The sequence below is a fragment of the Thrips palmi genome, unplaced genomic scaffold (assembly GCF_012932325.1).
Source record: "Thrips palmi isolate BJ-2018 unplaced genomic scaffold, TpBJ-2018v1 HiC_scaffold_4, whole genome shotgun sequence".
NCBI classification, from domain to species: domain Eukaryota; kingdom Metazoa; phylum Arthropoda; class Insecta; order Thysanoptera; family Thripidae; genus Thrips; species Thrips palmi.
In genome coordinates this window covers 8,670,539-8,682,588 of record NW_023144631.1, presented here as the reverse complement: position 1 = coordinate 8,682,588, position 12,050 = coordinate 8,670,539, and the positions used below count along the sequence as shown (strand labels likewise).

At 41.1% G+C, this 12,050-nt stretch overlaps 2 protein-coding genes across 4 annotated transcripts; one reads left to right on the top strand and one right to left on the bottom strand.

The window, feature by feature from the left end:
• Positions 1-1,221: 1,221 nt before the first annotated feature.
• On the top strand, positions 1,222-3,324 carry LOC117649313 (lipid droplet-associated hydrolase). 2 transcript variants are annotated; one of them, XM_034391949.1, is made up of 5 exons: positions 1,316-1,432; positions 1,515-1,629; positions 1,738-1,993; positions 2,075-2,240; positions 2,319-3,324. In XM_034391949.1, exons 3-5 carry the CDS (start codon positions 1,755-1,757, stop codon positions 2,847-2,849), a joined length of 936 nt encoding a protein of 311 aa, XP_034247840.1. In that variant the 5' UTR covers positions 1,316-1,432; positions 1,515-1,629; positions 1,738-1,754; the 3' UTR covers positions 2,850-3,324. The 2 variants fall into 2 exon arrangements, with proteins under 2 accessions (XP_034247839.1, XP_034247840.1); XM_034391948.1 differs by lacking the exon at positions 1,515-1,629 and having other exon boundaries at positions 1,222-1,406.
• Positions 3,325-3,402: 78 nt separating this feature from the next.
• LOC117649309 (rho GTPase-activating protein 44-like) lies at positions 3,403-11,957 on the bottom strand. Of its 2 annotated transcripts, XM_034391944.1 has the most exons (15): positions 11,802-11,957; positions 11,031-11,208; positions 10,787-10,940; positions 10,635-10,711; positions 10,360-10,548; positions 10,027-10,283; positions 9,774-9,923; positions 9,021-9,681; positions 8,556-8,931; positions 8,192-8,471; positions 7,819-8,084; positions 7,559-7,730; positions 7,345-7,443; positions 6,923-7,099; positions 3,403-6,688 (listed from the first exon to the last, which is right to left on the bottom strand). In XM_034391944.1, exons 2-14 carry the CDS (start codon positions 11,081-11,083, stop codon positions 6,951-6,953), a joined length of 2,883 nt encoding a protein of 960 aa, XP_034247835.1. In that variant the 5' UTR covers positions 11,084-11,208; positions 11,802-11,957; the 3' UTR covers positions 3,403-6,688; positions 6,923-6,950. The 2 variants fall into 2 exon arrangements, with proteins under 2 accessions (XP_034247835.1, XP_034247836.1); XM_034391945.1 differs by lacking the exon at positions 6,923-7,099.
• Positions 11,958-12,050: the final 93 nt, after the last annotated feature.

The window sequence follows — 12,050 nt, the reverse complement described above, 5'->3', positions numbered from 1 at the left end:
TCCACGCCCCCGCCCTCGGGCCCCTCGCCTCGCCACCCCCTTGCAACCCCCAACACCAACGCATGCGCCCCGGGCCACGGCTACCCAGGGCAGCCAGGGCGGACGGGCCGCGCCGTTGTAGGGCGCGCCGCTGGCCGGGGCCGGGGCCGGGCACGGCGGGGAGCTTCGGGCACGACGCGGTGCTCGGCACGCTCCAGACACCCGGGGCTGCCCGGGGCTGCCCTGGGCCCGGGGGTACTGTCCCGTCGAGATTGGGGCCGAGTACAGTAATTATGAGCCCCACCGCCCCGCCGTGGCGCCGGGCCGGCCGGGCTAGAGAGACTTGCTGCTTCCAGGCTCTAGAGTTCTCTCTGGCTGGGCCAACCAAGGGATTCTGAACTTAGCTCTCTCGCACTCATGGGGTCTGCCGGAGGGGTGCGAGAGAGACAGAGCGAGGGGCGTGTCCGACACTGTCGAGACGATGGACGACGTTGTCGTGCGTGTCGGGGCGACTGGCCGGGCGACTCCGACTCCAAGGACTCGTTTCCTTGCTGCCTCTCTCGCAAGGTGACAGCTGATGTCTGCTCGCTCTGCCACGGCCTGGCCACGGCCAAGCCACGGCCGCAGCTCTGGCGCAGAATGCTTCTGTGGTGCGCCCCTCAAACTAGGCAAATCAAGTTACAGCTGACCCGCCCAGGAGGGCCATGCGTTGGACCGACGAAGCGGGGGGACTTCCCTCGCAGTGGTCCGTCCCGCCTCAAAGCTGGCTGGAATCGATAAGACGTCTCCGTCCTTCTATTCCTGGCAGGGAAGCTCGCGACGGTCAGTGACCACGCCGTGGATCTTCCGCGGCTGCGCTCGAATCTTGAAGCACCAAATCGGACTCCACCGGACTCCCTGCTGGACGCCTCGCACTCGCACCACGCTCTGCGGCTCTGCGGTTGCGGTCGTTACAAGTTTTTCTCTTTCCTCTTTTTACAGGCGCGATTCTCAGTCACACGCGAAGCGATTTAAAAACGAGACAGGCCGTGTGGAAGACAATCGTTCCACGATGGCGCGTTCCAAGCTCCAAGGACACCGTCATGATGGTGTGGCCGTGCGCCGCGTGCCGCGTGCAGCAGAGACATCCTCCAGGATGTTTTTGTGCTTTTTTGCGTCATCACGAGATTCTCATACCCGCTCCCAAACGGTGTGGACTCCGGCCACTCTCCGGCCCGCTCCGCTTCCGCCTCTCCCCTCTCCGCGGTCACTGCGTCCGACGGGACCGGGGCGGACGGACGGACGGACGGACGACGGACAACACGACAGAACACCGCGGGAGCTGGGCCAAAAATAATTGGCAAAATCTAATAGTCTCTTGTTCGTGTTGGGCCTGCCAGTGCGTTGTGAAGAGCAGTGCGGAGTGTTCGTCTTGTCCGAAAGCGCCGGTGAGGAGATAGCGCAAGCGCAGTGTGTATGTATGCCGAGCCGAGGCGTACTGTACTTACTGCACTGTACTGCATAACCCTTCCCCGCTGTCATGGTCTCGCTGTCAGATTCTGCGAAAGCTGTTCTGTTCGTCGCGGATCCTACCGACCTTTGCTCTTGCACAGTTTGATAGTCTCACAGAGCCGCTCAAGAAGTGCCTTTTACATTTTCTAAGTGTCTTGCGTGCGTTTTTGAAAGAATTTGGATTTTTATTGGAGGGCTCTTGCAGTCCACTCTTTCTTGTTGTTGCCATTTTTGATACCAAGTTGTGTTCTCTTTTTGCTCTTTCAGAATTCACATATTTCACAATGGCAACCTGCCGAGAAGGATTCATCACCCTCAATTTTGTGCCAACCCATGTAATGACATGGGGCGGTTGGATTGAGGATTCGCCTGAATCGCCATGGAAAGAAATTATTGTAATGTTTCCTGGAAATCCTGGCGTTGTTTCATTTTACACTGAATTATGTGAGCAACTCTATGAAAAGATGAAAATTCCCGTATGGGTTGTTTCGCACGCTGGCCATGAGCTACCACCTGATGACAGGTAATTTTGTAAGCATAGTGTTGCGCCTCTGCCGTTACTTTTCTCTCTTACTCATTCATGTTTTTCAATTTTAAAAATAAGGTTGATGCCTAACGAGAACAATAATACTCATTTATATGATATTAATGGGCAGATAAAAAACAAGAAGGAATTTATTCGACGATTTGTTCCTGAAAGCTGCAAAGTTCATCTTCTAGCACACTCAGTCGGTGGTTTCATAGCTTTAGAGCTTTTGAAAGACGATGATGTAAGTGTGTGAACCAAGCCACTAATTTTTTCGATTACTGTTTAACCCGATTTTCACTGTCATTTCTTAAATTTTCAGGTAGCTGATAAAGTACAACACTCCTATCTCCTCTTTCCTGTGCTGGAGCACATTGCTCAAACTGTTAACGGACGTTTTCTTCAAAATTATGTTTTGAGGATTCTTTGGCTTGTTTACTTTGGCGCAGGATTTTTCTTCATGCTACCCAATTTTCTTAAAGTTTTGCTTCTTTCAATTCATGCTAAAATTGTTGGAATGAGGTTGACCCCATTGAACAAACAATCCATTATGTTGCTCATTAATCCAAAAATTCTGCGGTCCGTTTTCAACTTGGCTATTGATGAACTGTCAGTCATAAATGCATTGGAAGTGGACCTTATAAAAAAGAGGAAAGATAAAGTTCTTGTATACTACAGTGACCATGACAACTGGGCACCTGTTTCTCACTATGAGAATCTTGTGAAAGCTGTTCCAGGAGTTAAGGCAGAAATTTGTAAGAAAGGTATTGATCATGCATTTATGTTGTATAAGCCGTCATCATTGATGGGAGATGTTCTCATAGAGAGGATCAACAGAAACAGAGTAAAATAGGTGAACTGTTTCCTTTTTCTTAGTTAGAGTTTAAGGATATATTTGCTCAATAATTTAGCCTGTATATGTACCCCTTAATGGGACCAATGTCAGTGAAAACTTTTTCTTATTTTCCAAGAATTTGCTCAGTTTGGAGTTAGTTGGTCCTCAGACAGTGATCAGCATTACTTGAATTTTTCACTCGAAACCATGTACTTTTGTTTTGCCTTACGGGTACTTTTAAAGTATTTATCAGTGTTATCTTTTACAAGTTTTTGACATTTTAGTTTGTATGCAAGGATCTAATGTGATCTCATGTATTTTATAGATTACCTGCAATAGGTCCCCCCAGTGGAAATGTTACTTTAAGTTTGGAGGAGGGCTTTACCATTTTGCTGGTATTTTTATGCTTTTGATCAATTTTTTTAGGGTAATGCACTTTTATATGTGATTTCATCCATGATTTGGAAAATAAATAAGTCTGCTTTTACAGTAACAGAGTTTATTATATTCATCAGATACAAAATATTAATAAAATAGCAAACAGAGGAAAGGGAAAGAAAACTTTCAAAGCTACTCTTAGTACTTGATTTATTTTAGTACAGCTGAGACTCAATCACCCTAGAAAGACAAGCACGTGTTTTTTTAAAGAGAAAAGTAAGCTGGAAAGTTTTTGAGCGTTTTACATTGATCTTCATCTAACACAAAGGCACTATACTCAATGTGCAACCACATAACTAAAACAGGAAGTAAAAGTAAAACCTACATCATTGGAATGATTGGATCAATACTCCAAGAAATTTGTGAAAAGCCTCAACTCTGAGTTCCGTAAATTTGAGAAACTGTCAGTGTCACTATTAAAAATACAGGGTAGATGTGCTAAAACTTTCTGGTTATTGCTCTCAAATGCCTCTAAAGCTACTTCCTTCTCATATACCATAAAGGGATGCTATTTTCCCTTCCCATTTTCTATGAACATTCTCATTTAGAGAATCGCACACTTGAAACAAGATTTCAACATGGTATCAACATAATTTACACCCTGTAGCTTTGGTACACACTCCAGTAACTAAATAAATAAACAATGTAAAGTGTTTGACTGTATCTATGTCGATCATCACTCAGGTGAGAAATAGTGAAATACATACATACATTTCAAGACAATGAATCACAAGCTTCTTAACATTAATGTTTAATGAGTTATTAAAAATAACTTGACAGAAATTTTTTAAGAAACTAATCATGGAACACTAATTTCTGAAATTCAGTGTACATAATGTGTAATTAGTCAATAATCAACATGAATGTGCGTCTCATACATTGCAATCTAAGAGTAGGACAAGCAGTGCAAAAGAGTCAAAGAAAATAAAACTAAATAATGACATAAGGACAAAGTGGACACTAGATAACTGCAAGAATAACTAAGTGATCAACTAAAAACAAAGAAAAAAACTGGAGAAAAGGGGTAAGAGGCTCATCAGCTTCGAAGCAAATCCTGTAAGCACAGGATGACATTGGTTTCCAAGATCTTAAGTACTACAAAAAAATAAAAATAATGGAAGACAACACATTAATACCATTTTGTATACAGACCTAGCTAGCCCATCACACAGCCATTCAGAATTGAAGAACAATGTTGCATTGCCTAACCAGGAAAAGGAACTGTGTAGAGAAAAAACCCAGAAGATAATGGTACTATGCATGCCAGCACATTTTTCACTGAAAGAGAGAAACAACTCTTCTGGGGGCCTGAATGACATACCATCAGTCTTAAGACATTGTTTGCAGGAGGCAAAAAAGAAAAAAAGGATATGCATAAATCAAAAGGAAGAAGCTTCTTACATTGTCAAGAGCCAAATCACTTGGGATAATTGAAATGCAAAAGCAACTATTGTCATGTTACAGTCATCTTCAGAAAGGCTGCTACTGCTGTTACCACAGGAATACATCCAAGATGGATTTACATAACGCACCACAAATCATGAGCCACATTTGGGAAAACATTACAATGACCTTACTAAATTTCTAGCAAGAGAACAAGTGTCATGCATATCTGAAGACTAGATAAGATTTCAAAGATTTTTTTTAAAGGGAGACAGAATGAAAGAAAGGTTGAATATTGCAGCACTGCTACAACACCTCAAATATGAGAGTACAAAATGACTCTGACAATGTATTGATCTTCACCCACACAATCACAGAGTACTAATTGAGAGTACTGCATAGAACAAAATAACAAGTAGCCATGGTAACACCAAAATAAATTCACTTCAACATTAACAAAGCTTATAAAGGCTACATCACAATTAATTTATGTCTTATATAGGATTTCAATTTCATACAAGAAGGCTGTTGCCAATATTGAAAGTTTGGTATGGATGCTAGAGCTAAACAAACCAAAATTAAGAAGGCTTTCTCAAGTAAAAATACACACAGAAAAGAGTAAAATTACCTCAGTAGAATGTTACTATGTCTAAAAAAAGCCTTCATCCGAGAGTTAGCAACAACTGTCTTGAAAAGCATTAAGCAAAGCAATCCAAAAATATTTGACAGAAGCAAAGCAAAGAAAAACATTAAACAGGCAAAGTAACTTAATTCTATATGTGAAATTGAAATCCTCAATTTAGATAGGGTCTACTCACTATCCTACATGCCTATCCTCACATAACTTTAAGCCCTCATAACTGCAATTAGAATATTAAATTACAAAAATCATTTGGTTGATTACTAGTCCAAATCAACAACATTCATTTACACAATAAAATTTCTAGTCAAGTATACAAAAGATATGCTTTAAATATTTATTGCAGGTCTTCAACAATTATTAGACATTGATCCAATTATCTGCTGCCTCAATTTTCATGTTCTGCAGTTCTTCAATTCAAGATATGAACCCCAAGTGGAGCTAGACCTTGAGTTAGAGAGTGAAAAGAATGACAAGCAGATTTTGGTTATCTCAGAAAATTAGTAATCAGCATACATATAACAATAACAGAATGCAGAAGCACTAGTATTTCCGAGCAAATGGTTTGCTCAAAACTGAACTCAACTCCTAACCAACAAGACACATAATAAAATGCAGAATAAATCTTTAGCGAGTTAAATACTTTAGATCCTAAAGCAGTATTTTGAGGCTTTTGTGCCAACAGACAAACTTAAGAGCAGACAAAAACTTAACAAGATATGCTTCTTTTTAAATTTAGTGTATCAATGGACGGCAAACTAATTTCTTGAGCATGATGCACAAGGGTTTAACAAGTGTACTTAGCAGAAGACATGAATGTAACAACATGAAACAACAGTCACAAGAAATAGAAGCAGATAAACATTTATTAAACCCAACAAACAGATCTTTTATTTATCATCTGACTATATGTTTAGCTGCACAAGGATTCAACAATTACATATGTATACGGTTCAGCTTTAAAGTTTGGTTCAAACTAGATTGAGTTGATAGTATAATTTAACCATATACCTTGTTCTCTAGTCAACCTTCCAAACAATAAAAAAGGGTGCATTCTACTATGTTTACAAAATTACAAATACAGTATGTCTACATAAGATATGCTGATAAAATGAGCATGTCATGAGATACTCTACAAACAATGGTCCACTCAACAAAGTTTTTAAAAATCACACAGTCTTTTACAATGGTAAATGATCAACAACTACACCTATCATCTCACACATGTGTCACTAAAACTATGTGCACAGCAAGCACCAAACAAAAGGAAGCACTGGCATTGCATGACAATGTAGTAACTACATTCTATTCTGAATATCTTGCATGTAGTTACTGTTGTTTAGGAGCATTTGGGGTTATTAGAGTTGTGTCTTCATTGCAGCAGTATTGTGAGTACCTAGAACAAGTAAGGGAAAATTAGGGAAATATTCTAGTCAAGCCAAGTCAGTAGAACTGCCCTGTCCAAATTAACCCAAGAAATAAAGAAGTAAAGAAGAGTGCTCAGGTAACAGGGACTACCAAAATTTGATTTAAAAATATCAAGGGACAGACAACATCCATGTCTTAACTGGGACTCGAACCCAGACCCTACAAATTGAGGGCGACGCTTGAGACTGCTGGACCTTCTTACCCTGCATGGAAGCAAGTAAAGATTGCAGTCAAAGGTCAGTGCTTTCTGATGTGCTGTCTGTGCTGTCTACTCTTGGCCGGCCAGGAGGTGGGGGTGGGGGGGGCTGGGGCCGAGTAGTGGGTCGCGGAGTACGAGGCCATGACCCATACTGACCACCGCAAGGTAGAGTGTTTTCGCCTGACACATGAAAGGGTTGCAACACTCAATGCACAAACATGCCAGTATCAATGATCAATTTGTAAGCAAAAGTTATATTCAAAAACAAATATGTAAAAATAAAAATTAGACACATGTTTTAAGAAAATTATTGTAACAAAAAATGCAACACACAACAATCACTAATAATAAATCACACGCTAAGATAAATGTGACGAATTTCATAATAAGAGACTGAAAATGGTGTGAGACTCATATGAACTTACCAGATTCTGAATTTGCAGCATGACTAGTGTGCTGGGAACTGACTGAGACTCTCTCTGCTGCAACAGGCACTTCTGGTTTTGGCGGTCGCTCTGGTTTATCTACAAACAGAAAATCAATATTTTTATTTTTTCAATGAAGAAAGCCTCCTAACAAAACATCGAGAATAATGATTGTAACTAACATGGATTTGCTTAATTCAAATGAAAAACTTACCGCCACTATGAATTGTCAGTTGGTTTGGTCTTCCACTCAGAGAAGCTGATCTTTGCAACACTTGGTGCTCTGATGTAGAAGAAGCACAGTCTGTCTTGCCACCAAGGTGTACAACAGAAATTTGTTGTCTTTCATTAGAATTAGGTACCACCTTGTCCAACACAGCATCACCCTTGAAACAAAGGTTCAACAGAAAAAAAGGATTGGTACAAGAATTGACAAACACGAGAAGCAAATGAAATTATATTGAGTATTATTACCTCGCTTGCACTTCCAGACGTGCCTAAGAGATTTGTTTCTGTAGAGCAAAACATAGAGCTTGACATATTTGTTACTGTTGAGCCAGATTCTGAGGCTTGTTTGTTCAGACGAAATGAAGAGCTAAGTGGGCGTTGCAATGTTGCAGGGCGTTCTGGAATGGCAGGCTTGTGGCTAGGATCCCCTCCTTCTACTGGGTTGCGTCGGAGAGTAACTGTTGCAAACTCATCTTCTGCTGTTGCTAGAGGAGCAAGACCGTTGCCCAGATCTAAACACACACAAAAAGAGAAAGAGAAAAAAAAAAAACAGATTAAATAAAAATGTCCGCCTCTAAATTATATTTAAAATAAAAAAGAAAGAAAGCAAGGGTCTTACTCTGGTTTTCACTCTTGTGCAGTAAAGTTGTTCTGGGGGCAGCAACAGGTGTAGGTCTTTGCAGTTTTTTCCTTTCTAAAGTTCCAAATGTACTGTCGCTGTTAGCAGCAGTACCTGCAGAACTTGGTTTGTCATCACCATAATTGCTAATACTTCCTGATTGGTTATCACAGACAGAAGTTGAAGAAACAGAGGGGGAATTTGATGACTCAGTTGCAAAATGTTCAAAACCAATTGGGGCTGCAATCTTATGAGAATCTTTATCTACCACAGCATCCATCTGAAAGAATTGAAACGAAATGAGATGAATTTAAAACTACTTAGTGTCTGCATAGTAATAGAAAGGTCAGGCAACAAAATTTACCCCAACTGTTTTTGGAGAGGAGTCAGCATTGGATGAAATTTGAACAATGACTCCACTTTTGACATTCGGACAAGAGGTGGCTTTCTCTGAGGTGAGAACTGGTGGAGGAGGTTTGGCAGGTTTTTCAACAAGTCTTGTTATTGGAGGTGCATTTGCAGGTGGTGGTGGCTTTCCTGGTTTTTCAGTTTTAGCCGATGTTGTAACAGTTGCACTGGAATGGGAATTGGGAGTGGCACTATTTGCAGGCTTGACTGCAGAGGAAGTGACAGGTGCCGTATTTCCAGAGGAATGATTTGTATTTGCCATAACTGGGGGCACTGGTGCAACAGGCTTCTTTTTATGGCGAGTGGCAGGTTTTGGGCTGCCATGAGGAGGGCTGAAAAGATAAAATAGCAAAATTGATAAAAACCATGCCTTAGTCACCAACAAACAGGTTAACTGCATTATGTATTTGATGAGTCCCACCTGTTATTTAAGTCAGAGAGACTGCTATTTGACTGAGTGCGGTGCATATCACCACCTACTGAAGTATCAACCAGTGCTGCATCAGCACTGCTATTTCGAGTGTGACCAGGATGAGGAGTGTTTGGGATACCATTCATAAGCTCAGCAGCAACTTCACGTGATAGGGTAACATAAAAATCAACCTCTCCTGGGAAAAACCAGTCAGCAAAACTGACTAAAGCGTCAACAATTACACTGCAAAAGTTTGCAGTGCTCATGTTCATGCCTATACTTGTAGCATCTTGACTACATGTTGGACTCCATATCAAGTTGGGTGCCATGACTATTGCCACATTTTGAGGGCTCATTTTGTTCACATCTTGATTGCGACAAAGGGCAGAGAGAAACTTAACCAGAAAGCGGAGATTATCTCTGTTGGCCTCTGGCAATTTCTGAACAACAGACCACAAAGCCTGGAGGCGTGCATCATTGGATGATGATACCCTTGCTGCTGCCATCCACTCATCATAAAGGGAATATGTCATTAATGGCTCAGGTAGTTCTCTGAGGTACGATTTTAGAACCCCTGCTATCACATGAGGGTCTCTATATTCAAGAGCTGTTGGAAACGTTAAGCAGCCAGCATCCAAACTTAACTTCATTCGCCGTACTTTAGAAGAGCCTTAAAAGACAGGAAATAATGTTTTTGGTTACACTCACATAGTTAGTTTTAATAATTATTAACACACAACAGTAAATACAATTTCAAAATACCTCCAGCCACCCTAAAAAGTCCTTCTTCTTCCATACCAAGTTCCAGCAGGGTACAAACACACAGCTCAATAGGAAAAGCTATTTTCCTTGAAGTAACTCGAAGGTGTTCCTCTAGTGGTGTACCAAATACAGGTCTGATATGACTATCATCTGTAAATACAAAATAGGGCATTAAACTGATATGAAGGCAAAAAGGAGCAATCGAGTCAGTCTATCACCATTATACATAACAATTTCAACGACCAGGACTTACAGACAACGGCCTCCAAGTCAGGTAAAAAGTCTTCAAGGACAGACAGTGCTTTTTCATGGTAGGATTTTTGTAATCTGGCATATTCTACAATGGTTTTGGCGAGATCAGCTTCCCTGGATATTAATTGAAACATCTCAGATGCTAGCTGATCTCTGCACTGTTCCACTTTGAGTTCGGCATCTTCTAATTCCTCTCTGATAGAATCAACTTTTGATGTACCTGCTTGATTGGCGCTATGCTTCACAGCAGTTTGATACCTGCAACAAGGCAGAGGGATTTAGAAGTAATGTCCCAACAGTTTCCGTCAAAGAAACAACATTATCTCAAGATTACCTAGTACGAGCAGAATCCATATCTAAAATCAGTTTTGCTAAGTTTCTTTTCAGTTTCTGAATATTGGGTACTTCGCCTTCAGACACAGCATGCAGCAATGTTACAACTTTTTCTTCCACTCGTGCTTCATGGTCCACAACTTCATTTGCAAGGGCCATTTGCAATTTTCCACATTCCACAACAACATTCCTTTACAACCACAACATACATGTTAATAATTAAAACACCAAGTGCTACATTTTCAAAGCAAGGCACAAAATAAATTTAGCTCTTACCCAAGAAGTCCATCTTCATCATTGCGATCCCCTGATTCCAGCATTGACAAACCCAATAAATACTCTGCACTCCTTTTCTGTAATAAGAAATCAATCATGCTTGAACCAACCTGAGTTTAAGACATTGCGAGACAAAAATGACAAAGTCCTACCAGTCTTTTTTCGCGGATTGCGTTTGCATCCTGCCCTTGGGCCAGCAAACTGCTGGCCATTTTCTTGCTGGTGTTTTGGCAGGCATTGCGGATAACTTCGACTCGGCGATCAGCACCTTGAAGATCATCTGATAATACTTCTGTTTTTCCAGCCCTGTGGGTATTTTGATGAATGAGAAAAATCAGTTGGTAATAGCTTGAAACACAAAGAAAAACAGTTAAACAAAAGGAAAATTAATTTTACCTTGAAAAGGTCTGATCTGCCAATTGCTTCACTCGAAAGAATTGTTTCTTCATGGCGCTTATGACTCCACTAACTCACACAAAAATATACCATGACAACAATACCATTTGTCATAAAATTCCTGCACCCATTATAGACTTACAATGAGGCTGATTTATCATCCATCCATTGCAGCAACCTGAAGACAAGGTTACGATATCAAATAAAGATTAGCAGATACAAACAATTTAAAGTAAAGATAAAACTTGTGGTTTGCAACTTAAAGGCAGAATGTCAATTGAATTAGTCATGCATTCTTTCTCAACAGTGCACTGTTGAGAAAATATTTTCTGGAAACATCCTTGCTACACAGTCATGTGAGGGTTACAGACACATGTTCATGAGAACAGCTTACTTGGATGCACAAACAAGTGGCATGAATTAACAAGATGATGCCAATAAATCAGTTACTTTCGATTTAATAAGTCTGGAAAATGTCACTTAAAATGTGAAATGGCAAAGGTGAGAAGGTGTTGCAAACACATCATTGTTGACATACAACCAAAGTCAGTCTGACTGGTGTACTGGCGTACTTTTCCTGCGACTAAATCGTTATGACTGTTAACGAAGAATTTTCTAAAGTGCTTCCTAGTCGGAACAAAATAATCAGCGCGTTTGTCAAACAATCGTTAGGCTTAATGGGGCTTGGCAGGTAGGCTAGTGCCTGTTGAACACCTGGGGGATTAGTCCTTCTCAGGGCCGGACCTACAGAGGACTCCTCGGACAACTTACTTTTTCATGAGCACTCATGGTAAAGAGTTACAAAGTCCTTATGTCCAGGAAAGAAAACCAAAGAAAACCATTTAAGATCATGAACTTGATATGAACAGGAGATCTAGGCTCTGAGATTACCCTTCATTTTACCGTTCTGCTTTTGTTTACAGTGCAGCGGTGGGAGGTGGTCAGAGTGGTCACAAAACAGGGGGCATGGAAGCAGACGACGCGAGCAGACGGGCGTTGTTTGGACGTTGATGGACGTTG